The sequence below is a fragment of the Puma concolor genome, chromosome D3 (genome assembly GCF_028749965.1).
Source record: "Puma concolor isolate L17-30 chromosome D3, mPumCon1.1.hap2, whole genome shotgun sequence".
Taxonomy (NCBI): Eukaryota; Metazoa; Chordata; class Mammalia; order Carnivora; family Felidae; genus Puma; species Puma concolor.
Window position 1 is genome coordinate 3,259,632 of NC_141678.1, and position 25,109 is coordinate 3,284,740.

General features: G+C 55.3%; 2 protein-coding genes across 2 annotated transcripts in view; one reads left to right on the plus strand and one right to left on the minus strand.

The window, feature by feature from the left end:
• Positions 1-4,403, plus strand: part of SLC15A4 (solute carrier family 15 member 4) — an 85,125-nt gene extending 80,722 nt beyond the window's left edge. Inside the window, exon 8 of the mRNA XM_086681432.1 lies at positions 2,727-4,403. Within this exon, the coding sequence (XP_086537558.1) occupies positions 2,727-2,833 (107 nt within the window). The 3' untranslated portion in view covers positions 2,834-4,403. The remainder of the gene's footprint in view (positions 1-2,726) is intronic.
• Positions 4,404-7,319: 2,916 nt separating this feature from the next.
• The window catches only part of TMEM132C (transmembrane protein 132C), a 307,760-nt gene continuing 289,970 nt past the window's right edge, over positions 7,320-25,109 (minus strand). Inside the window, exons 6-9 of the mRNA XM_086681440.1 lie at positions 18,067-18,272; positions 16,402-16,675; positions 15,232-15,423; positions 7,320-10,025 (exon numbers count right to left, since the gene is read on the minus strand). Of these exons, the coding sequence (XP_086537566.1) occupies positions 8,838-10,025; positions 15,232-15,423; positions 16,402-16,675; positions 18,067-18,272 (1,860 nt within the window). The 3' untranslated portion in view covers positions 7,320-8,837. The remainder of the gene's footprint in view (positions 10,026-15,231; positions 15,424-16,401; positions 16,676-18,066; positions 18,273-25,109) is intronic.

Genomic DNA, 25,109 nt, shown 5'->3' on the forward strand with positions numbered 1-25,109 from the left:
CGAGCTCCATCCATGTCGTTGCAAATGGCAAGATTTCATTCTTTTGATGGCTGAGTAATATTCCATTGTGCGCACACACACACACACACACACACACCCCTTCTTTACCCATTCGTCTACTGATGGACGCTTGGGCCGCTCCCATAATGTGGCTCTTGTAGATAACGTGACTATAAACATGGGTGCATGTATCCCTCTGGATTCGTGTTTTTGTATTCTTTGGGTAAATACAATAAATTCTTCGGGCAATTGCTGGATTGTAGGGTAGTTCTATTTTTCACTCTTTGAGAGCCCTCTGTATTGTTTTCCAGAGCGGCTGCACCGGTTTGCATTCCCACCAGCAGGGCACGAGGGCTCCCCTTTCTCCACATCCTCACCAGCATCCGTTGTTTCCCGAGTTGTTAATTTCAGCCTTTCTAACCAGCGTGAGTTGGCCTCTCAGTGTGGTTTTGTTTTGCATTTCCCTGATGATGAGTGACGCTGAACATCTTTTCACATGTGTGTTGGCCATCTGGATGTCTTCTTTGGAGAAGTGTCTGTTCATGTCTTCTGCCCGGTTTTTGAAACGGATTATTTGTGGGTTTTTTGTATGTGGAGTTGTATCAGCTCTTTATATATTTTAGGTACTAATCCTTAACGGGTATGTCGTTTGCAAACACCTTCTCCCAGTCCGTAAGTTGTCTTTATGACAGGATAAATTTCTGCTGTCTTAAGTCACCCAGGCTGTTACAACAGCCCCAGGACACTGACACGCACAGTACTTGCCACGCTTCGTGACGTAAAACGTTCTTGCCTTGCCTGGTTTCCAGGTACCAGTGAGATGTCCCTGAGTGAGGATTTGGGAAGAGCGTCCCACAATCAGATTTTGTGAGCCAGGGTGAACTGGCTGCGGGGCATCCCCGGATGGGGCTCAACACACCTCCAAGTCACCCCCTGCCCCGCCAGGCACACGTCCCGCATGACAGAGCACCCCAGCACTCGGCGGCTTGCAACGCAGACGTTTATGGCCTCGCGGTGCCTGTGGGCGAAGGCTCTGTGAACAGGAGAGCCGGCGGCTCTGGCTGGGGGTCTCCTGATGCTGTGGAGGTTCCGCCAGGCCTCTGTCATCTGAAGGCTTGACTGGGGCAGGGTCCCTGCCTCCCCCACTCCTGAGAGCAGGGGAGTTGCCGGAGCGTTCCTACCACGAGGCCGCTGCCATCCCGCAGGATGAGTGACCCAAGAGAGGAAACCGCAGTTTTGAGAACACGATCGCCTCTTGTGTGCGCCGTTCCTCAACCACACCAGCTGTCTGCAGTGCGGGTGGGGGCCACGCCGGACGTGAGCTCCAAGGCGCCTTGGACCCCCTCCCTGTGGGTCCCGATGGGCCCTGGCGGGGGGCTGCTTACCAGGACGGCAGCTCCCTGGCTTTTCTGAATCCTGCGGTCTGGGTCGGTCGTGCCGCACCAGGAGGGCTGGGAACATGAGGGTCGGGGAGTGCGGGCAGGCACTGACAAGGTCTGCTGCGTCCACTCTGCAGAACGCATGCCCGCCTCCTTCTATCTCCCCGGCCACCGCCTCCGGCGAAGGCCCGCAATCTTTCACCAGGACGGTCACAAAATGCCTCGTGATCCAGCGCCCTTCCCAAAGCTCTCTTCTCACGGGGGCAAGGCCCAGGCCTCAGATTCGGGGAATCTGAGGCTTGCAGCCTGCAGTGGCCTCCCCCTCCCCCTGCTCACTGCACTTCCCGCCTTCCCCCCTGCCGTCTCCGTGGCCCTCACCACCTTCCAGCCACCCTGGTGATGTCTGGTTCTCCAGGCAACATCGGCCGGCTCTGGCTGCAGGGCCTTTGCACCTACCCTCGTTGAACTGCAAACTATTACCCAGACATAACCTTGTGTCGTGACCTGCCAAACAGTCCCTTTCCACGAACGGCACCTGATTATTCTTCGCCACATTGGCTTATGTCCTTTGTGGTGCCATTTAGTTGCAATCTGATATTATCTCGTTGATTTTGTTCATGTTTGTGTTATCTGCCTCCCCCCGTCCCCGCCACCCCGCCCTCGTGAGAATACGGGTTCCATGTGGATAGGGACCCTGGTGCTCCTGTCTGTGGTCATATTCCCAGTACGGAGCCTTTGAGACTCAGCCACGGCCAGTCTCTGCACGTATTAGCTGACGGGACGGTGAATGTACTTCATCCTCTGTCGGGGCCCCGGTCTCCGTCCTGTGCCGTCTAACCCCGTCCCGTCACATGTAGCGTGACGGCTCTCTCTTTCCGTGGCTGACACCGTGCTCCGAAGGCACGACACACTCAGTCCTCACAGATGAAACGGCCCCAGACTTCCGACCGTGCCCTCACTCGGAGGACAGAGAAAATCAGAGAAAATGTAAATCTTGACCCCGAACTTAACCCACGTTTTTAAGATCAATGAAATTTCACAGTCTGGTAATTTCTTTCCACCCAAATGCCCTTTTTGACAGAAAAAAAAAAAAAAAGGCTTTCAGACATTTTTGGCCAGTAGAATATAAATTGGAAAAAAATGTCCCAATTTGCTTCATTCTGTGAAACATTATCTAATGTTCTCCCTGAAAGAGAAACCGAACAGGGTGATCTGGCTTTCCTCTTACTCCTCTGCTCTATTTCATAAACCTGGCTCCCTCCGAGTTTTCCGATGAGCACCTGCATCTCAAAGAAGTGCTAAGTCAGAGCCCTTGGGTTTTCCTTTTGTTTATTTGTTTGCTTGTAGGAGTCAGCGAGCCTCCTGTCCAAACACTTAGAAACCCACCCAACACAGCCGTTTTTCAGCTGGACATTTCAAGATGCGAAAACCTCAGCATCTGGTCGAAGGTTTGACTGTCGTGGGCCTCAGTGAAGAAGAACTCGGCCTGGATGCCCGTTTGGACAGCCGCCCTGTGTCCTGTGCACTTGGCCTGTGTCCCCAGCAGCGCCGAGAGGGGGCAAAGTGACTTCCACAGATGTGAGCCGGGCTCCAGCGTGGGGCCGGGCCCAGCTCTCCCTGCCCGCGTGGGGCCGGGGAGGTCAGCTAGCACCTGGAACGCGCCCCATGCATCGGACCAAGCCGTGTGTCCGCAGATGGCTTCCCTGAGCTTCGTGGCCACCACGGTGCCCCCATCAGAGGCTTTCCTGGGGTCCACTTCTGTGCACCTGTTCCGGTGAACCGGTCACAGTGGTCTGTGAAGACACCCCCTGGGTGCATCCCGTCCGCCCCCCTCTGCACACCTTCCCTTCCAGCATCCAGCGCCCTTGGCTGTGAGGGGACTCCCTGACGCCTACCTGCCTGGAGGTGAGCTTGCCTGGGGGTGTCTATCTTCCCAGGGCAGCTCTTAACCAGAAACCCCGTTGGGAGAGGACTGTCAGCTTAGCCTTTAACCCTCCGCACCATTGGTGTCATTAGATTCTTCGTCACTGCCCCATTCACGTGCAGTTCAGGGACTGGCAAGTGCCTCACGGGGAAACTGTGCCCTTCTTAGCGGGCTCCCTTCCCTGCAAGCCCTTTTCTCAGGCCTCCGGGCCCACAGCTCCGCGCTGCCTCCGTAGTCCTGGATGTAATTTTTGTCTGTCCAGCCCAGTGAGCCTGCTCTGAGCTCTGGCTGTGCCATTTTGTTCAGGCTCTGAGCTAAGCCCCCAAGAGGAAGCGTGGTGGCGGGCGGGGGCTCACTCCGTAGCCTCCCCACCTCCCTGGGGTCTTTGCCCTCTGACGCCCACGCCCGGGAGGCTCTCTGGAGCCTCGAAACGGCTGCTTTTTGGACTTGACACCGGTTGTGCTGTTATTCTGTACGGGACAGGCAGTCTGATGGAGCCCACCGGCCCCGGGCCGTGCAAGGCGAGGCTGGCTCTCGCCGCGACCGCTTTCGCGTCTTCCCACAGCACCCCTTGTGCCTCTGGGTGCAGAGCGTGGCCCGTGGCCTCCTCCCGGAAGGTGCAGTCCGAATGTCTCGCCTGGCAAGCAGGGGGCACTCTGGCTCAAGCGAGTGGGCTCGGCCTCTCCTCCAGGCGGAAGCTTCTCGGCCAGCAAAGACGGGCTTGATTTCAGTCTCGGGGCTCCCCGTCCCCCTGGAGGGGCCCTGCCTGCACCTCACAGCCTGTGCCTCCACACGTGACTTTCGTGACCATATGTCTTCCGTCGAGGGCCACAGAACCGTCCCTGTTCATGATGCTTAAAATCAGTGTTTGCACTTTGACCTCAACTCTGGAGGAAAGAAGAAATCTGAGAGCAAAAACCTGGAAGGTCACTGCCGAAGCACCAGCACAGGCAAATTGTTGTTTTCACAAACACTTTGCTCATGTGCTGCGTTTAAAATGAAAAAAAAAAAAAAATTAATTTAAGTCACATCTGTAATGGTACATTTTCTTTTAGAAAAAACATTAAAAATTTTGTTAGATGCTTATTTATTTTTGAGAGACAGAGAGAGACAGAGCTCGAACAGGGGAAGGGGCAGAGAGAGAGGGAGACGCAGAATGTGAAGCAGGCTCCAGGCTCCGAGCTGTCAGCCAGAGCCCGACCCGGGGCTCGAACCCACCAACTGTGAGATCATGACCTGAGCCGAAGTCGGACGCTTAACCGACCGAGCCACCCAGGCACCCCAGTTTTACTCCATTTTTAATGCTAGGAACTTTATGCAAAGCTTGCCTTAGTGTAGTAATTGGGACCACAATCTTTGGGATACAGGCATGGGCTTGAGGCCCGGTCTGGCTATGTCCTGGGCGTGACCTTGGGCAGGATGCTCAGAGCCTGCTTCCTCGTCTGTGACACGGAGCCAACGCACCTGCCTCGGAGGGTGGCCAGGGAGTGAGTAAGGGAAGTTCAACCCTGGGCCTGGCTGACACTTGTTCAATGGAGTGGCTCTTCTCTATTATCGTACTTATGGCTAATGTTAAAAAGCATTAATGTTAATAGTGTCGGTGCATTATTGCTAATATTAATAAAGATTCATGCTAATGCCTGCAAATATTCGGTATCTATTTCACACGAGAAAGAGCAGATTCGTGTTTGGAGAGGCCGTGCGGGTCCGGCTGGGGCACGCAGCCGCGAACAGAGCAGTGGGGTGCACGCCGCCCATCGCGCACCAAGCCCGCTGTTGCACCCACCGCTCTGGGCTCTAGCTGCCCCCTTCCCTGCCTCCTCCCCGCCCTGGCTGCAAGCGTCTCCTTTATTCCACCTTCTGCGTGCTGCCCAGGGCCAGGCACACAGCGGGCGTTCGGTCAGTGTCTGCTAAGTGAATAACGAGACCGGCAACCAGGAGACAGGCCACTCTCGTTCTACTGGATCGTTGCAACAGGACGAGTTACAGCTGGTCTCTCTGAACAGTCCCAGTGCTGTGGTGACCCCCTCCCCAGACTCAGACGCACGTCATTGTAAAGAAGATGGTGCCTTCTAGGAGAAGGTCCCTGCACAGCTCACCTGGGGCCTTCTTTGCAGAAGGAGCTGGCATGCACCCTCGGGAATAAATCAGAGGTTGTGGGTCTGCAGACTCGTTCAGGGCCTTCACAGGCTCACATGTCAAGAGGGAGGCAGGTGGGCGGGCTTGGAGGGTGGGTGCGGCATCGGTGCTCAGAATAAAAGAGAATAGGGGATCCCGATGCCCGATCCGATGTGTTTTAGGGTCTCACAGTTTGTTAATGTACCGTTTATTCAGTGTACGTACACACGAGGGAGACCTCGCCCTCTGATCCCACCCAGGACACACGCGGGAGGGAGGGGCTCCGGCCCCAAGTTGGAGGTTGGGACGTGCGCTCCCGTGTCACAAACCCCAGTCAGGGGAGGGCGGGACTGACGTGTTGTCTGCGGACAGCACCAGCTTTTAATGGGAGTTGGTATCGCTTCCATAGCCCAGGGCGGCCAACCAATCCCAGCCTCCCCAGAGACGCTGCATGGGACACGGGTCTTCAGGTTTCCTTTCCTAATTTATCCCTTAATTGCAATATACTTGACATTCAACATGGTGTGAGCTTCAGATGCACACTGTGTTAATTTGGAAAATAAAAAGGGTCTCCCCATTTTAAAACACAGGTCGGTCCCAGGGGAAACGGGACCAGGCGGTCACCCCGACCTGGCCTCTTGGCTGTCCACCAACGACAGCGGGGGTGTTCCCTGAGCCTCCTGCCCGGGGAGGAAGACCTCAGCGGCCCTCCCTGTCTCACGGGCTCAGAACTGGCGCAGCTCAGCTCACCGGAGTGGACCGCGTGAGTTATGTGCCCAGGGCCAGCGTCCGCGGCTTGTTGCGGGAGCGCACGGGTGGGGCGTGGCTGGGTCTGATGGCTTTCCAAGCGCGGGGCGGAGACGAAGCACCCAGCATTATAGAGCCAACCACAGCCCTCCTTCCCCTTATCTGGAGCCTTCACCTTCTAAAGAAATGTATGCGCTAGCCAGGGAGGTAGCTGGATTTAGGAGCGGACACCAAAGATCTTGAAGTCTGTGCTTTCCCACTGCACTGTCCAGAGGTGCTGCGGGGGCACCGAGATCTCCTGGTGCCTTGATTAGGAAACCTCACCGTCGCATTAACCCCATCGGCTCCCCACAAGAAGGAGGATCCTGCTCAGGGAATGGTCAGAATTCTCCCACAAGGAGAGAGACACCAGCACCTCTGGGCAAGTCCGGTGGTTTCCTGGAAGCCGGGGGTTTTCAAGGAATGGGAAGTGATTGGAACAGGTATGGAGTTTCTTTTCAGGATGATGGAAATTTTCGACAGTCAGGGTGGCAATGGATGCACAACTCTCTGGATAAACAACAAAAAAACCCCCACTGTATCGTACGCCGTAAATGGGTTAAGTCTATGGCACGTGAATTGTGTCTTAATGAAGCTGTTACTAAAAAAAAAAAAAAAAAAAAAAAATCCCGCCACTTTATCTTCTACCAAAACATTCTCTACCCCCAGCTAACCAACGGCGACCACAGTCCCGCTGAGACCTCAAACACCACCCACAAAAACAGTCCCGATAAAAGAAACCCCTTTCCCACCGGATGGGGCTCCCACCCTTTCCACCCAGTGTCAAGGTGTTCCTCTACCTGGTGTGGATCTCAGACCTGCCCCATCCGCGTTGCCCTGGAACTTGTCAGGAATGCGTGTTTCTGGAGCCCCCTGAGCAGCCTGTAGTTTATGAGCCCTCCTGGCGGTTGTGGGCACGCGCAGCATGAGAGCCGCTGGTGGGGGTGACGGCGGACGAGGGGGTCCCGGGAAGCCCTCTGCAGCAGTCACGGGACCCACGTATGTGCTGTCTTCCCTCGAGCCCAGCGGACAGGTGGTTTCTTCAGCAAGTTGTACATTCGGCGGGAGAGGAACTAGGAGTTAACTGAAAAAAGAAACACCCCACAAGGTACTGACTTGTCCAGGCATGGAAAGCATTTTAATGACAACTGACATCACAGGTATAAATAAATATCTCCCTTCCGTCTGTAATATGTGCTAGAAATAGCCTTTTGAAAAGGTCATGAGGCTCCAAGGACCCTTTCTTAGCTACTGATTTTAGTAATTAAAAAAATAAAAACAACGAGCCTCGCGGGTGAGCGGTGCCTGCCCAGAGCAGGCCCCGGGGCCTGGCAGTCACCGAGGGGCTCATTCAGGACACGGTGCTCTCTCGGCCACACACAGTTGACTTTGGATCAATGCGTCTTTGCAAATGTGCTGCTTACACAAGCAGGCTGTTAAAAACCACAGTTGGCTGACCATCTAACACAGATTTTTATCGTCTCGGTCCACGCTGGCATGTTCCGCCCAACAGAGTCAGAGGGACGACTCAAAAACCCTCCCAGAGTTTTTATCCTGGCTCGTTTCTCAGCGTCCGCGGGTCTCGTGACAGATGTCCTGCACGAGGAGGCACAGACTTCTCTTGGGTGCGATCTCTCCCTCGTGGATCTGACCAGACCTCCCCTGAGTGGGGAGCCACTGGGTGCTGGGCTCTGTGAGCTCCGCGTGGCTGGCTGGGTCCCCTTGGAACGGCCTCGGGCAGCGTTCCGCCCACAGGCTGTGGCCTGGGGGGTGGGTGTGGTGGAGGGCAAGGTCAAGATCCAGGGGACGCCTCCCCAACCCTTTGATTTTTAAACCCCAGCAAATATCAACAAGGCTGGAGGAGTACAGAAGAGCATCAGACTTACTACTTAAAGGATGGATAAATGGAGACTATTTCTAAGAATTCACCTAATGTATACGAATATAACGTATGTTTAAATCAGGAAAAATATACCATTTGGTCCTTGGAAATAAACATTAAATACAAATCAGATGGCAGCATAGGACACAGAAAACTTGTTGGAAGGAGGGAAGGAAATGTGGGAGAAGAGAAGATTATCCAGGAAAGATCGAAAACCCTGAGATTCATCATCCCAGGGCACCCAGGGCTGGGATGGTCTCTTCCCAGAGACGGCCGTCCTCGAAAGGGTGGGGGACACTGAACTAAAACAGAAATGGGGCCTTAGCAGGACCTCGTTGTAGATTTTGCTACTTTATTAAAAATATAAATAAAGAGATGATTCCTTCTGTCTTTTTATTTGTCTTTTTGCATTTTTTTAACAAATAATTTTTGGTAGCTTGTCTGGGTTATGTTTCAACTCGTAAAATCACCTTCCTAACGTGGCCCTTGTGCGGTTCAGGGTCTCGGTCAGCAACCCACCCAGAGCAGGCTCCGCTGACTCTCGAAACTCCGCCATCATCGACTGCTACAGAATCCTTGCTACAAAAGACACGCGGCCCCTCGCGGAGGCTCCGGGACTCGCACAGCCTGACGGCGGGGGTGTGTCCCCCGCTCCACGCCGGGCCCTCCCGGATCCAACCCGATGCCGGAGCCAGACCCACTCCGAGCCCCGCGAGGGGCGGGGTGCAGAGCCGCCGGCCGGAGGGGCCTACGCCTGTTCCTTGAACTTCTCCAGGTAGTTTCTGAGCTCCTCGGGGGCGCCCGCGGCCACGTCCTGGCATACCCACTTGATGTCCTCGCCCCCGCCACCGAGGATGGAGTTCACGCCGGGGCAGCCGTTGTCTGGCGGGATGGTGGTGAAGGTGGTGAACTTCACCTTCTTCCTCTTGGAGGTGGGCGAGTGCAGGGGCTCGGGCTTCGGGTCCCTGGCCTGCCTGCCCCCCGAGTCCGGCCCGTGCCCCCGGCCCTGCACGTGCTGCCGGGCTCCGCCGTTGAGCAACAGACAGCTGCTCTCCTCGCTGCCGCCTGGCCCGCGGTCCAGGACGGTCGTGTGCTCGTCCTGCGGCGGGGACCCCTCGCCCGCGTGCTCCAGGAGCTCGGCCTCGTTGCCCAGCCACACCCAGTCGTGCGAGTGGGTGACGGAGGCCTGGCCTTCTGGGGGCACCTCCTTGTGCCGGTACTTGAGGGCGAACGTGGCGCAGTTGATGAGGAAGACGAGGATGGCCAGGCAGAAGACGCCCAGCAGGGCATACATGCCGATCTCCAGGTCGCTCAGGCCCCTCGCGGTCTGCAGCAGGTCGCTGGCCCCCAGCCCGCCCCCCGCGCGGGGCAGGTCCACCCGGGCAGGGAAGTTGGTGAAGTCCAGGGGGATGTTCTGCAGCTGGCCCTCTCCGGACGGCCTGCCCGCGTCCGGCCGGCTGCTCTTCACCACCCTGTTGTCCGGCAGCGGCCGGGCCGTCGTGCCGCCTCTGCGGGGGGCGCCTTCCTCGCGCTCCACGGAGGAGCCGCCGGGCGGGGGCCCCTCGGGCTCCTGAACCTTCTGCCGGCGGTCACTGGCGTGGTTCTTGATCTCGCCCTCGTCGCCGCCCCCGCCGGGACCGGAGTCGGCGTCGTTCTGGCCAAACTTGACCCTGACGCTGCCCACGCCCACGGCCAGGACGCTCTTGCGCTTGGACTTCTGGCAGGCCTCTGCGATGGTCATGTCCACTCGGACCAGCGGCCCCTGGCCTTCCCCCTCGGCCATCACAACCGGCCACCTGGGAGAGCGGGCCTGGGGGACGGACACGACGGCCTCGTCCAGGGAGGTGGCGGTCAGGCTGAAGTCCCTGGTGTCGTAGATGTCGAGGGGCGTCACCGAGCCGTCGCTGAGCTGAAGCCACGTGCTGACCACGGCTTCCTGCAAGGAGAGAGGCTGTTAGGAGGCCGCAGCGTGAGGCCTGCGGATGCTTCTCCTCTTAGGAACCTGCCCGCCGGCCTAGAACAGAACCCGAAGGAATCAGGAGCTGGACTCAAATCCAGACCCGGTGGCCGATGAATCTGGGGAGAAAACATTCAGGTTTTACATCAGGATCAGAAAATAAGTTAAATAAGAACACAGATGCAGGGACAGCTCCAGCCTAACCCTTGCTGGGGAGGGCCACCAGGAAGCCTCGCGGAGATGGCACCACGGCTTTACTCGCAGACTCCATGTGGAGTCTGCAGGTTCCCTACAGCTCGCTCTGATGCTCCACCTCCTCTGAGGAGGGTCCAGCCTTGAGATGTCTGGCTGGCCCATGGTGATCTCCCTACCTCGGGATCCCTACTCACACCTGCAAAGTCTGTCTGGCCGCACAAGGCGACGCGTTCCCAGGAGCTGGGAGCTGGGCCGGGGGGCCGTCCTTGGCACACCGATGTTCCAGCCACCGAAATGGGAGTGGCGGCTGTGCGTCCTGGGAACCCGCCACTGTTGTGTCCTCCGAGGACGGACTCACTTTCCCCTCACAGTGATACCCGAGGTATCACTCTTCCTATCACTCCATTACTCTCACTGTCACCTCTTCTCCTGCTGCAGGTGAGGAGGCGGGATCACGGACAGCACGGCGGGCTCAGGGAAGTAGCAAAATGGGGGGTTTGAGCCCGGAGGTCCGTCCGGAGTCCCACCACCACGGCCACTCACCACGGTAATTTTGACGTGTCTGGAATTCTTCCGTGTTTTCTAAGACCAGGCATTTAGGGACATGGGTTAGAAGCCCATCCCAGACACGGCGGAGCCTCGGAGAGGGCGCCCGGAGCCGGAGGGAGAAAAACACACGGGGCTGTGAGCGGTGGCGCGCGGGGACAGGTCGTGTGCACAGGTGGGGGTGTGCTTGCCTGTGTAGGGGAGCTGGGGGTGGGGCGGGGAGGCCAGGAGGAGAGGGGCAGGCCCCGGCCACCACCAAGGCGGGGCTGTCCTTCCTGGGACAGTCTGCCGCAAGTGCTGGAGGAGAATCAAGGAGCAGAGTCGGGGAGGGAAGAGTTAACGCCACCCCAGGGGTCTGTTACAGGTAAAGGATCCTGTGTCCTCTCTGGTCCTGGCTTCTGGGCATGACAACCGAGGGCCGAGAATTTGACATGAGTTGTGAGTTAAACACGTGGATGCACTATTTGTCCTGCCCCCCCCCCTTTTTTTTTTCCAAACAATCCGCTTTCCCCAGCTGAGTGTGAACCCCTCCACCCCGGGGTCTGAGATGGACGTCTGCTTGGCCTGGACACTTTCTAGCCCTCTTTCCCACCTGGGACCGGAACACCAGCTTCCCTTTGGAGAACCGAGTCCTACCCGCTCAGGGCGCGAGCACACGCGGGGCAGGCGGGGCAGGGGCGGGATGGGGGTGGGGCTGGCCCCGCCCCCGCTAGGCATGTGACCCAGCTCTGGCCAATGGAGCATCCCACCACCCCGTTCACAGGGATTGGCTCAGGAAGGGGCTCAGGATGGAAAGCAGCCAATAGGAGGGGATCCCTCTGCTTCGGCGGCAGGAACCAGAGATGGGAAGCTTGCAGCCCCCGGGGCTGCTCAGTTGGGGTGCAAGTCTGCGGCAATAGTGGCCGTCTTGTAGCCGCTTAGGGGGGCTCCGCTGGAACAGGAGGCCCACGCAGGGGGAAGAAGAGTTAAGAAATGGAGAGAGAGAGACTCTCTGAAGAGCGTGTTCCAACCACAAAGTAGACTGGCTGAGGATCAACCACTTAAAAGCCGGGTGGGAATACACAAAACAGCATGAAAATTCCCAGGCACCAGAAAGGAAGAGGGAACGCGTACCAGAGGGGTCCATACAGATAGCTGTTACCGAGGTGGGCTGGAGGGGGGACGGGTGTCAGAGCTGCTCAGAAGGCCTGCCAGCCAGAGGCAGGGATGCTCATGCCCACCTAGGGACTGTCTGCTCGGGATGGGACCCCTTGCGTAAAAGCACGGCTATCGAGACCGGGCGGGGGGGCGATGAGAAAGTCCTACCCAACCGGACCAGAAACAGCCACGATGCCTGCCTGTGCTCTGAGCACTGCCCGGAAAATGTGCCCCCTGGAAATCAAAAGCCCACCGCGTCCCCACACCTGGGTATGGGGTCTGAAGGTGCACGACCTATATATGATGCCCGGCCGCCGACAGCAAGACGCACTTGGGGCTGGGCCCGTGCAAATGCAGGCCTGCAAGGATTTCCTGTTGGGAGCGAAGGGAAGAAGCCACAGCCTGAGGCGCTTCTGATTTAAAAAAAAAAAAAAAAATTACAGTCCCGAGGAGGGAGGGCTCTACCATGAGAGGGAATCATAAAAAACGCAGGTCGATCAGCAGGGCAAGGGTTTTGGATAATAGAACAACCGAAATAAAGTAAACCAGCAGCAACGACAAAATGGCCCATGAGATAAAACGGTTCAAGGGACAAGGAACGCAGTAGACACCACGTTGAGAGGAAGGCTGAGGGGGAAAAAAAAACAAAAACAAAAAACAGGGAGGCGTGGAGAGGACTTCGCGAAAGAATGCTCCAGCTGAAATTACCCAACGGCTAGTTTGCAAAGCAGATTAGACACGTATGGGGGAAGAGAGTCCAGGGCATCAGAGCCAAGGAATTTACCCAAAACACAATCACAGGGATAAAAAGAGACGGAACCAAAAAAGGCAAGAGGAGGGAAAGGAAGGACAGTACGAGAGCCACAGTTTTCGGTGAGACGTTCCAGACGGAACGAATGTGGAGAAGGCAGATGGGGACATCAGGATCCACGGAAGGAGTGGCTGGAATATTCTCTAGCATTCAGGACAGCTGGATCTAGCTTGGCCTGAAGACAAATCCCCAGGCATGAACTGATAAATACCGATGTCTGCTTGGAGCCAGCCTGGGTCTGGGCTCTGTCTCCACTAACTGGAAGCCCAGGCCGACACCCGCTGCTTGAGAGGAGTGCCCGAAATCTCAGGACGGCATGGCGGTCACTGGTGGCACCTGCCCACTCCCCCTCTCGGTATCTGCCCGCTCAGCGGTCAGTTCTGCAAGACTGTTTTGTCTGAGGGAGTTCTCCGGCCTCTGGAAGCCACGTGGCCATGTCTGTAGCCAGAAGTGCCAAGGAATTAACACCCCCCCAAAGCAGCCCTCAACAATGACTGATAGGAGATGTGACATACAGCCCAGCTCCCTGGCCCCTGGTCAACACTGGCTGGTGGTTTCCCCAAAAGACTCGGGCTCCAGTAGTCCACGGCGGAGGCCGCGGGTGGGGAGCACGTTCTGCTGTCTTCTATCCCTTGTAGCCCTTCCCGACTCCCGTATCGGGGCTCCCTCCACCACTCAAATTAAACACTTGATCGCGAATCCTCATGGCAGGCTCAGCTTCTGGGGGATCGAAACTAAGGCAGGCAATATGGCTCAGGAGTTTTGCTTCCCACCCTTGTCCCCTCTGTCCGCATCAATGGCAAGTCCCACAATCTGACAGACCCCCCTTCTAATTGGTAAATCGAATGCATTAAGGCCAGGGGATTTCCCATCTCACCCTTCTGTCCTGGCTTTCCTCCGAACAGATGAGGCACAGGCAAAGTATATACGATTGCCCTCGTATTGACGGGTGTAAAAATCTTTCCCACGTTGCATTTCAGGGCTGAAATATCAAGAACAAGGTGCCGGCCTTCCACGCACCGAGGGCTGGCATAAACACATTGTTCACACGGTCTGTGAGTTCATCTTGGTTGACTTTCCATCCTGAACTAATTTTTCTTCACACACTCTAGACGGGGAAAGAACTTCACCTAAAACCAGCCCCCTGAGTGGCAGACAGTCTGGATGAAGCCTTCAGAACCCCGCGGGCTTGCCGAAACCCATCTGAGTCGGTGCTGCTGTGTGATTGAGGGTTAAGTCAGGTGATTAGCTGGTTCCAGTGAGGTTGGACCCCAGGACGTGCCCAGGAGAGGCCAGTGCATTTCCCCAAAGATGAGAAATTCTGAATGACTTAAAACAACACAGGCCCAGGAATGATTTAAAGCTCCATCCTTTCCAGAGTCATGTCTGCAAATCAAATGAACTGCATCCATAAATCCCCCCGGAGTCCGTGTGGGGACCTCCAATTACCATCAGCCGATGAAGACAGATGGGACACACTGGATGGGGGTCGGGGCCCCTGCCCCCAAGCCAGGAAGGTTGCGAGGCCAATCATGCCCTAATTAATTACCCATTCTCAGCAAATAGCTCCATGTTCTCTGCCTTGTCTCCCCACTTTGCTCCGCTCCCCTCAATTTGCTCCTTAGAGAGTAGAAAACACCTCGCCCCCAGGAGAGAAGCCATCAATGGGGGCCTGACGTGGATGTGAACGTATTCCAGGACCCTCCTGCTGACACCCTGGGGCAAAGTCAGCTAGCAGCCGCACACTTTCTGGAATGACCCGCCCTGATCTTTGGAACCCGGGAACATAATGAGATGCCACTCCTGTGATGATGCTGTGCTGTGTGGCGCAGCTGATGTTGAGGTAGGGAGACCTGCCTGGATTATCTGGCTGAGCCCGGTGTAGACACGTGAGCCTTTCAAAGCAGGGAGGTTTCTCTAGCAGGCAGCAGAGGGGAGGTTAGAGGTCTAAGGCATAAAAGGACTCCATGCATGTTGCTGGTTTTGAAGACAGTGGGGGTGTGGGAAGTGACAAGGAACACGGGTGGCCTTAGGGAGCTGAGAGGGGTCCCCGGGGAACAGCCACCAAAGACACAGACACCTGCCACAGAAGTGCAGAGACAGGAACGAGTGTGCAGGCTGATTATTCCCCAGGACACGCCAAGAAGGGCCCCGCCGGCTCACTCTGCTGTCGGCCTGTGGTGCCCTGAGCCTGGAACCCAGCTGAGCCCGCCCCGGCCCCCGACGCACCGAGCTGAGCTAATAAGCGGGCCTTGTTGTAAACCACCAAGTCTGTGGAACCAGACTTGCGCACTGGGCATCACCTGTCTGGTTCATCACAGAGCCCACGACCGGAATGACGTCGCCCTGTGGCTTCTCACAGCCTCCCCATCACTGCATTCTGGACTGTGGTTCAGCGACTCTGCTCCGTTCCTCCCTCCCCCCGCCCCTTTCGCGGAGTCAGGCACGGCAAGCGCCCTGCTCCTCTTGAACTCCGGCTTCTAGAACCATCCCTACCTGCTTGGGAGTCCGAAGCAGCTCCTGAGCTGTGGCCACAGCCGTGATGGCCTTGCTGTCCTCCGTGCTGGGGTGGAGGGTGACGGACAGCCCAGCCACCAGCTGGATGACCAAGTCCGTCACTGACACTTTGTCATCTAACACGGTGACCGTTTTCTCTGCCAGGATGGAGTCTGACAGCGGGGACAATACCTGTGGGATGGACAGGACAGAAGATTCCCAGATGCTGGGAGCTTCCCCGGCAACACTTCCTTCTTGCCCCAGGCCTGGGTCCAGAGTACGGGGTGAAGGAGCCTCCCACCTTCTTCCCTAGAGATGCACCAGCCCACGCCAGGCCTTTGCAAGAATCAGATAAAGTCACCCTTCCCCACGACACTTTAGCTCTGTGGGGAGAGGACAACAAATGTTAAAATCCATTCTGTTTTTAAAGGGAAAGGACCCCTCCCATTGAGATGAGGGACTCTTGTACCCTGCACAACTTGGTTAACTGTGCATGGCAATCAATCCTGCTGACGAGGCTCAGGAAGAGTCGCACACGAGTTGACTTTGTGCAACCTGAATCACGTTCTAAATGAACTATGGAAGTAACTGTGGGGGATCTGAATTATAGTCTCCTCTCCCCCCCCCCCCAAGTACAGTCAGGAAGGTGGAAGTTGAAGGATTTGGGAAAAGGCCCTGTCGTATGTGTTTCCTTGAACAAAAAGGGTAGTAGGACTTCGAAGAGAGGTTTGCTGGATGGATCCGTGGCAGAATGACTAAATGCTTTATGGGAAGGAGGGAGGCACCTTCCCCCGGCCACGAGCGTGAGCAGCATGCAGGGGAGGGGAGGAGGCTTCTGAGAGGTGTAGGAGATGTCAGGTGTGGACAGCGGGATGAAGGGTTGGCAGACAGGGGCAGGACGGGGAGGGCTGGCAGGTGTTGGGAACGGAGCACACAGCAGTTGGGAGAGGGGACATGTGAGGTGCTAAGGGGCTGTGACCACCGCCTTCCCAGCTGTGCTCGTGAGGAGACTGGCCCCCTCCCCCGGGCTGGTCCTAGCTCAGCTTCTGGGGTCCCGGGGATGCCATCCTGGGGGCCAGGAATTGGGCACAATGACCCACCCTTCTTGGGAGCCTCCCCCAGAGCCCGGCACGGTGCTCAGGGCAGAAATGCCCAGCTCTGGCTTCCTACCTGGATGGTGGTCATCCCGACCTCCCGCCCGACCAGGACCCTGCTGTCCTGCAGTGTGGCCACGTGAGGTTCCTCCAGATTCATGAAGTCCGCGACCAGGTGGGTGATGTCCACCTGCCAGTCGGGGCCGAGCAGGTGGCTGGGCTGGCCCCACGGGCCGGCGCCCTCGGCCACGAACTGGGTGAGGACCCGCACCGTGGCATGCTGGTACTTCAGGGCACAGCCCCGGCCCCGCCGCTCCTCGTCGTCTTCATCCTCGCTGTCCCGCGTGGGCCTTGGGGGAACAAGAAGCTCTCAGGTCCCAGGAATGGATTCAGACGCTCTGGAGGCACAGGCCAGACAGGCAGGTGCCCGCCCCAGCCTCCATGGGACAACATCCCAGGCGGGGGCCTCAGGACCCCACGGGAGTGCTGTTTCCATCACAGGCAGCACAGAGGGTCGGACATCCCTCTCCTGAAGGCATTTATTGACAAACGGCTTACGGGCTAATATTTACGAAGTCTACGCTATCCAGTAAATGAGTAGCTGGTAGCTATGTGTGCCCACTTACCTTTCAATTTAAATGAATAATGAGATGAATCAAAAATGTAAATTTCTTAGGCACACTAGCTATATATACCAAGCGCTCCCTAACCACATGTGCTAGCGGCCGCCATATTGGATAGCATGGTTCTAGAACATTCCGCCACGGCAGCAGGTTCTATTGGGCAGAGCTGTATTACTCTCTTGAGATGTGACCTTCTAGGCTCCACACGTATGGACTCTTAATCTCATAACACGGGTGTTATTATTCTTGTGTTCTGGGGAGGGAGGTTAGGGACCCTGCCCAAGCTCACAGAGCTAGAAAGTGGCGGCTAGGCTCAGGTCTGCCCTCCCCAGGGGCACGGGGCACGCTCATTCTCTAGGTCACTCATGACCACTAAACAGTCTGAAGGATTGCCCGGATTCACCACCGCCCTCTGCAGTTGGGGAAGATTCTTTCAAGTTCTCCCTGCAGAGAGGGATGTTGCCTCTTACGGGCCCAAGGGGCTCGTGCTGAGTTTACGTTCGCTCAAGCACTCATTGCCCCTTAACATGAGGACCAGGTGCCTGGAAGATTCTGGAAAACAGCCCTGAGCATTCAGGATGGGTGACCCCAGCTCCTACGTATGACAATCCAGAGTCACATAGAACAAAGAGCCTTTTTTTTTTTTTTTTTAAGAGCAAACAGTAACACCATAGTCCAATATACATGCAATGAAATGTTATGCAGTAATTCGATGCACACAGAGCTTATCAAGCTTATGGATATTCACAAAGCACAGAAAAAGGAGTCACTTTTGCTTAGAGAAAATAACCCCCAATTCAGATTCCCCCAGGGTGCTGAGGGGCTAGAAAGATCTATCATTTCTGTCGCTTCATTCTGGGGGAGCCTGTTTCAGGAGGGTCTGGGAGAGGTCCAAGTGTAGAGTGCACACGGCCTGGGGGTGATACAGATCCTGCCGCTTCCCAGCCTCCTTCCCGGCTGGTTATCCTGGGCCTCGGGTGGGCTGGAGAAAATGTAATCACAGCATTTTACCGGCATCTACCACGTGCCGGGCCCTGTACTGGCTCCGTCGGTGGTGTGGTCAGTAAATAAAACCACTGTTATCACGCCTCCGGTTAATCTCTGCATCCTGGGCTCACCTCTTACTGGCCACAATGGGGACCCTCCAGCCTTTAATCTGGCTCAGCTCGGTGTCAGAGACCTCAATCTGCAGGGGTAGTCGGGGCACCCACACGGTGATGTGCAGGGGGGCACTCAGGTGCTGGTAGGTGAAGTTCACCACCGCGTCCACCTTGCCCTTTATCTCTTTGCCGTTGACAAAGACGTAATCACAGCCGTCAGATACCTGCGAAGACAGAAGGGGATGGAAAAGTCACCGGCCCTGGAGACCACTCTTCTTCCATGTGTCCTTTTTTTTTTTTTTTTTTTTCACACAGCATACATGCTTAATTTAGGTTCCTCCCAATGCAGTGCCTGAGACAAGGATTCAGTACACTCGGTTTACTTGGGAGATGGCCCCCAGTGGGGGCCAGCGAGCAGAGTGAGGGAGACAGAGAAAGATAAAGAGTCAATAGGAAGGTGCATTTTTACTTTTTTTTTTTTTTGCTGTGGATCAGTTTCTCTGGAACCTCACGTAAGCCTACAAAATTGCCCACCTGAAGGATAAGAGGCAGGAACGTTATCTCCCAGCTCCTCTCTCTCACTGCCCGTGTGTTAACTGCCCTGCACGTCCAGGCTGAGACACAGGTGCATGGCGTCTGAGAAGGCCCCGGGATAGAAAACAGTAGGAGCTCGAGGTGGAAGGTGGTACCACCCCCACGTGAGCTGGAACCTGCACAGATCCGCAGTTGAGACCGAACTCTGAGTGGGGCCCAGAGGTGATGTCTGCTCATAAAATGAGCCATACCCACATGTCACCCCAACCAGCCCCCCAGAGCTGCAGGGTTTGTACTGCCTTCCTCTCCAGCCTGACTCACTCCCCCCCCCCCCATCACAGCCCCAACAGTCTCCGAGACCCCAGGGCCTTTGCATGCGGGGCTTCCTTGGCCTGCCCGTCCTTCCCTACTGGCCTGGCCAGGCACCTCCCCGACCCCCTGGGATGGTTTATGCATTTGTATTATAATTGCTTATCCTGTGAATGGCAGCATTCACATCCTGTGAATGGCCATTTCAAGGTATGTTCCCTCCTCATGTAGTCCTTCCCTTGCTTTTCCAGTTCCTACCACATCATTGCCTCAGGAGAGAGACAAGATAGAGCACAAAGCAAAACAAACACATAGAAAATAAAATAAAAGTCTGCAAGCATTAAGGCAGTGTGTTCCAAAGTCTAAACCCTTAGGGAGATGAATCTATATACAGCCCCATGGATGCTCGGGGGTGGGGGGCGGGGAAGAAACAGCAGGGAGATGCCTGTGGTGTTCCCTGGAAGTGGGCTGGAGAAGTGCCATGGACAGGGGAGGGACCGTATCCTAGGTAACTCTGACATTGGATGCCCCTAGGGACTGTAAGCAGGACACGTGAAGACTAGAAGCCCCCTCTCTCAAGACCTGGGCAATAACAGTCACATCTCTGGGAAATTAGTCTGGGACTATGTTCTGTAGCCTTAATGAACTGAAAATTGAGAACAGAAATCAAGTTGGGTTTTTAAGAAATGACATGGCTGTCTTGCATATTCAAGTTTATAAGATATGATTTATACTGGCCCCACGTGTCCAGATCAACCACCAAACCGTGAGATACTTGAAGGAAAGAAGTACATCTTTTTTAAATCTTTGATGTCTTGGTTCTTCACACCAGATGCTCAAGAAGCAGGAACTTGGCAGAGTGGACACTGAAAGGACCAATGTATGTATGTGCATTTGGTTGGTGTATGAATGGATGGATGGGTGAGTGGATGGATAGGTGGGTGGATGAATGGATGGATGAATTATGAATGGATGGATGGATGGATGGATGGATGGATGGATAGGTGGGTGGATGAATGGATGGATGAATTATGAATGGATGAATGGATGGATGGATGGATGGATGGATGGATAGGTGGGTGGATGAATGGATGGATGAATTATGAATGGATGGATGGATGGATGGATGGATGGATAGGTGGGTGGATGAATGGATGGATGAATTATGAATGGATGGATGGATGGATGGATGGATAGGTGGGTGGATGAATGGATGGATGAATTATGGATGGATGGATGGATAGATGGATGGATGGATGGATGGATGGATAGGTGGGTGGATGAATGGATGGATGAATTATGGATGGATGGATGGATAGATGGATGGATGGATGGATGGATGGATGGATAGGTGGGTCGATGAATGGATGGATGAATTATGAATGGATGGATGGATGGATGGATGGATAGGTGGGTGGATAAATGTATGGATGAATTATGAATGGATGGATGGATGGATAGGTGGGTGGATGAATGGATGTGTGTGTGTGTGTGTGTGTGTATACATATATTCAGGTGGATGGATAGACGGATGGGTTGATGGAAAGCTGGGTGGATGAATGAACTGAACCCTTTCTTCATGGGGATGCCTGCTTCAAGACAACCAAAGAAGGATCTTAGGGTGAGGGGAGATGTGGTCGGAGAATGAGATACAATGGAGCCAAAAGCAGTGGAAACACAAGAAGTTTACTTGAAAGCTTCCAGAAAGGTCTCAAGCAGTGTTTCCTAACTTTTTTGGGGTCACTGACTCCTTTGAGAACACAAGTCAAGCTCACTCTTGCCATGGAAATGCATATACCTACAGTTTTGCATAACATTCCAGAGTTAATGAAGTCACACATGGACTCCTCACATAGCACTTAACATACTAAGCTGTAATTGCCAATTTGCTTATCTGTCTCCTGTCGGGACTGTGCACTCTAGAAAAAGCAGCATCTCCTTTGGCGGGGGCGGGGGGTGGTGGTCTGTGGAGCCAGTTAAATCACATCGCTGCAGAGCAATGAACTTGCACGATCACCTGTCTTTCCCCAGCCTCTGGGAACTACGGATGGCTACCCTGGGCCCAATTTTCATCCCCAGCTCTCACTTCTGTTTGGAAGGGCAGCTGGTGAGGGCTGGGCTGAGAGAGTTTCCTCCATCTGCTGGGGACAGTGGCAGGAGCAGCTGGGAAGGAAACACACGGATGGGTCTTCTCACTCATGGTCAAGAGTGGTTTAAAAATGTTTACCTACTGATTAAGGGTGGAAACCAATTTCAGTTGCCGTCCCAGACTCGCCATTAGCATGTAAACACCGTCCTGGATCCGGGCAGCCATTAGCATAATAGCCAAGCAAGAGTTATATCAGTAATCACTTCTTTAATCAATGTTGTAATTTACAGACCATTGACTTTCCTCATTTATTACCTTCCTGAGCTCTGGTGGGAGGGAACGCGGCTGCTCCAGAATATATAAATAATTAAGAGGAACGCCAAGGGTATCGAGTCGCGGTGCATGATAGAGCCATTGTCACTGCTAATCCTGCAGGTGTCATAAATGTCTGGGGAAGTCTCGGGATGCATTCATCATCTCCTAAGTGGCTACAAGTGAGAACCACAATATCGCAAAATGAGCCAGCTTAGCTGCCGAAAAAAAAAAAAGGAACCGAAAACCCAAAGGAATCTTTTCAGTCCCTTGGCTTCATTTGACACTCTTTTTCATCTTTCATGGTGGATGGGCCTCCCGCTGAGAAAGCTGCCCGCTGGCCTCTGCTCCCTCTGACCTTTAAAGTATCCAGTTTGAACACATCATGGCCACTGAACCGGCCACTGATGTCTGCTCTTGGCACCCGGAGGGGCCAGCATGGGTCTGGTTGAGCAGCACATGGTCAGTTGGCATCTTCTGTTGTCATTTGGGCCTTGGCAACTTCCCGGTGACGCCACCTTTCTGTTGGGAGCCACTTGGGGACCACTTTCCACGGGGAGAGTAAAGCCATCTGCTGGTCACATTGGCGTCCAACGCGACTGTTGTCTGAGAAAGTAGCCAAGCAGGTTCTCAAACTTGAGCGTCAAGAGGGTGGGTCAACACACAGACTGTTGGACCCACCCCCAGAGTCTCACATCCCGGTGGGGCCCCCACCTCTGCGTCTCTATCAAGGTCCTGGGTGATGCTGACTTTCCAAATCTGGGGACCACGCATGGAGACTCACTCCTTCAAATAGTGCGATTGGCCTTCTTCCATTTCCACAGCATCTTCTATCTCCTGTCTTGGTCTATTCGGGCTGCGGTAAGGGAATACCATGGGCTGGGGGTCAAGAACAGACACAGCTTCTCACACTTCTGGAGGCTGGAAGCCCCAGAAGATGTGTCTGGTGAGAATCGGTCCTGTCTCATCGCCGTGTGCTCACGTGGCGGAGTGGTGAGAGAGGGCTCCGGGGTCTCTCGTGTAAGGTCACGAATTCCATCCACGAGGGCTCCACTCTCATGACTCAGTCCCCTCCCTAAAGTCCCACGTTGTCATACCATCACATTGCAGGTTAGGGTCTCAACCTAGGAACTGGAGTGGGGGGACCCAGACATCCAGTCTAGAACACCTTCCTTTCATTACTGTAATAATGTAGTTAAACCACCTAGGTGCTAACGACTCCCAGCATCCTGCCTGCAGAACCCAATGGCTTATTCAACATCTCCATTTGGATCTCTAATTAGCATCTCAAACTTAATATGTTTAGAAATCAAACTCCTGGCACAGTGTTGTGGGGTTTTTTTTCCATTTAGGAGCCTGGGGGCTGGACACAGAAATTAAGCACAGATACAAAAAAATCAGATTTACATTCCCTATACGTGTAAGGGAGTACATTCCCTGAGTATACGTGTATACTTTGCTGTGTTCACATAAAATACTGCACGGTCTTGTGCAGTAGCTATGCCTTGTTTTACATCTGCGACGTGCTTTCCTCACGTGGGTCCCTTCTGGAGCTACGGGCAGCAGTCGTGATCCCATTTTGTAAATGAGAAAGCGGGGGCTCGCCGACGTTGTGGCTTGGCCGCGGTGGGGCGGTGGCGTGAAGGCTAGGGTCTGCGAGCACGGAGGCTGCAGGATTCGGCAGACGGCTTTGACTGTGTTGCCTTCGCGGGCGGCATCCCAAGATTGCGGCCTTGGAAGTCACCCTTCGTGCCCTGTGGGTCTTGGGTCATCTCCGTTCCTGCTGGCGGGTGGGCAGGGACAGGAAGGGGCTGAGAGGCCACCGGCCAGTGAGCCTGAGAGGGATCACGTCTACATACTCTTCACGAGCGGCCCAGCCCTTAGTCTCTTGGCCCGTCCCCAGTGAACCTGCCTGCATGGGCTGGATGGGTCCAAACCCGGGCAGGGAACGGATGCTACACGCAGCCCAGAGGACAGCATGACAAGGGGACTCCTTACAAAGGTGTAGACTGGACTCCAGGAGACCAGCAGGTGATGGTGCAGCAGGTGAGATACAGGGATGGAGGGGGTTCAGGAGCACCCTCCAAAATCCGCGCCCACTCGGGACCTCAGAATGAACCTGGTTTGGAAATAGGGTCTCTGCAGATGTCATCTGAAATGAGGTCGTTACCAGCTTGGGGCGTGGGCCACGGAGGACTGGAGTCTGCGGACGCAAGCACTCGGAGGTGACGTGGGGACACAGGGAGACGCGGAGAGATGCGGCCACGAGCCGAGGAGCAGCTAGGACCACAGCCACCGGGAGCTGGGAGACCCGGACCCCAGGGCCCCTCAGAGGGAGCGGGGCCCTGCCCACACCATGCTTTCAGCCTTCCGGCCTCCAGGACTGTGGGAGAACAGTATTGCTCTCGGCACCCCAGCCGTGGTCATTTGCCACGGCAGCCCCAGGACACTGGTGCATGTGGTCACCACCGGAAAGGCTGGGGAGGAGCAGGTGTCAGAGCACAGCATGGGCACTGCCCCATCAGAGGCGCCTGCCTCCGGGAGCGGGGACCTTGGTGGACGAGGCAGCCGTGGTCAGCCTGTAAGCTTGCTGGAAGGGGCCCAGAGGGATGAGAGTACAGACCGCTCTCCCCGCTCCACCCCTGTCGGCTGGAGCCTCCCTCTGCCCCAGTGCGCGGGGAACCGGGGGCCTGGTACAGACCCCACAGAGGCTGGCCTCCCGGAGCAGGAGGAGAGGTTAGAGGGATCTGAAGAGACCAGCAGGCATTTCCAACACAGAGAGCTCTTCTCCACTTGGAAGTTACTGTCTTCATGTGGGGCTCACGCATACAACTGAGTGTGAATCACAGAACCCTTTTAACTCTGGACAAATCCTTAGAGAGGTACAGGCCCTTCCCTGATGCGCCCCTGCCATCCGTCCCACGCATTGTCCGTGCATCTTCGTTTGTTTCCTGTGCCCCGGCTGGCCCTTCCACACCCCATCAGCCTAGTGGTTCTCAGCTAAGGGCCAGCGGGTCCCCCAGGGGACATCTGACGGTCCCTGGGGATCTTTCTGGTTGTCACAACCAGGGGAGGGCTTGTCCCAGCTGGAAGGTGTGCACTTGGCCTCTAATGGTTGAAGCCAGCGGTGCTGCTCGACATCACGCACCGCACAGGATGGCCCCCAACAAAGGATCAGCAGACCCCAAGCGTCAGCAGCGCTGAGTGGAGAGGCACTGCCTTACTCAGACGCAAACTTCCCGGACGCACACACCGTTTCTCTGACATTTGTACTTCGGATTGCAACTCCCCCAAGCCCCTTCCTTGCTTTATTTTTCTCTTTTATCATTTATTGCCTTCCCTTACACCAGATGTTTTACCTATTTATTGTGGTTATTACTTGTCCTCTCTCCCTAGAACACAAACTCTAGGATGACAAAGCTTTCTGACTATTTTGTTCAGGGTAGTATCCCTAGTGCCTAAAATAGTACCTGGTGCTCAGGTATGGGGCTCACCACACACTCCCTACCCCAGCGGCCACTCAGGGTTGCCAGCTCCCCCCACCCCTCCACTGCACACAGGCACACACACAGGTGCACACACACAGAGGTGCACACATAGGTGCACACACACACAGGCATACACGCAGGTGCACATACACATGCACACACAGATGCACACATGCACAGGTGCACGCATGCACAGGAACACACATAGGTGCCACACAGATGCACACACACACAGGTGCACACACGCACAGGAACGCACACAGGTGCATGCACGCACAGGAACACACACAGGTACACGCACGTACAGGAAAACACACAGGTGCATGCAC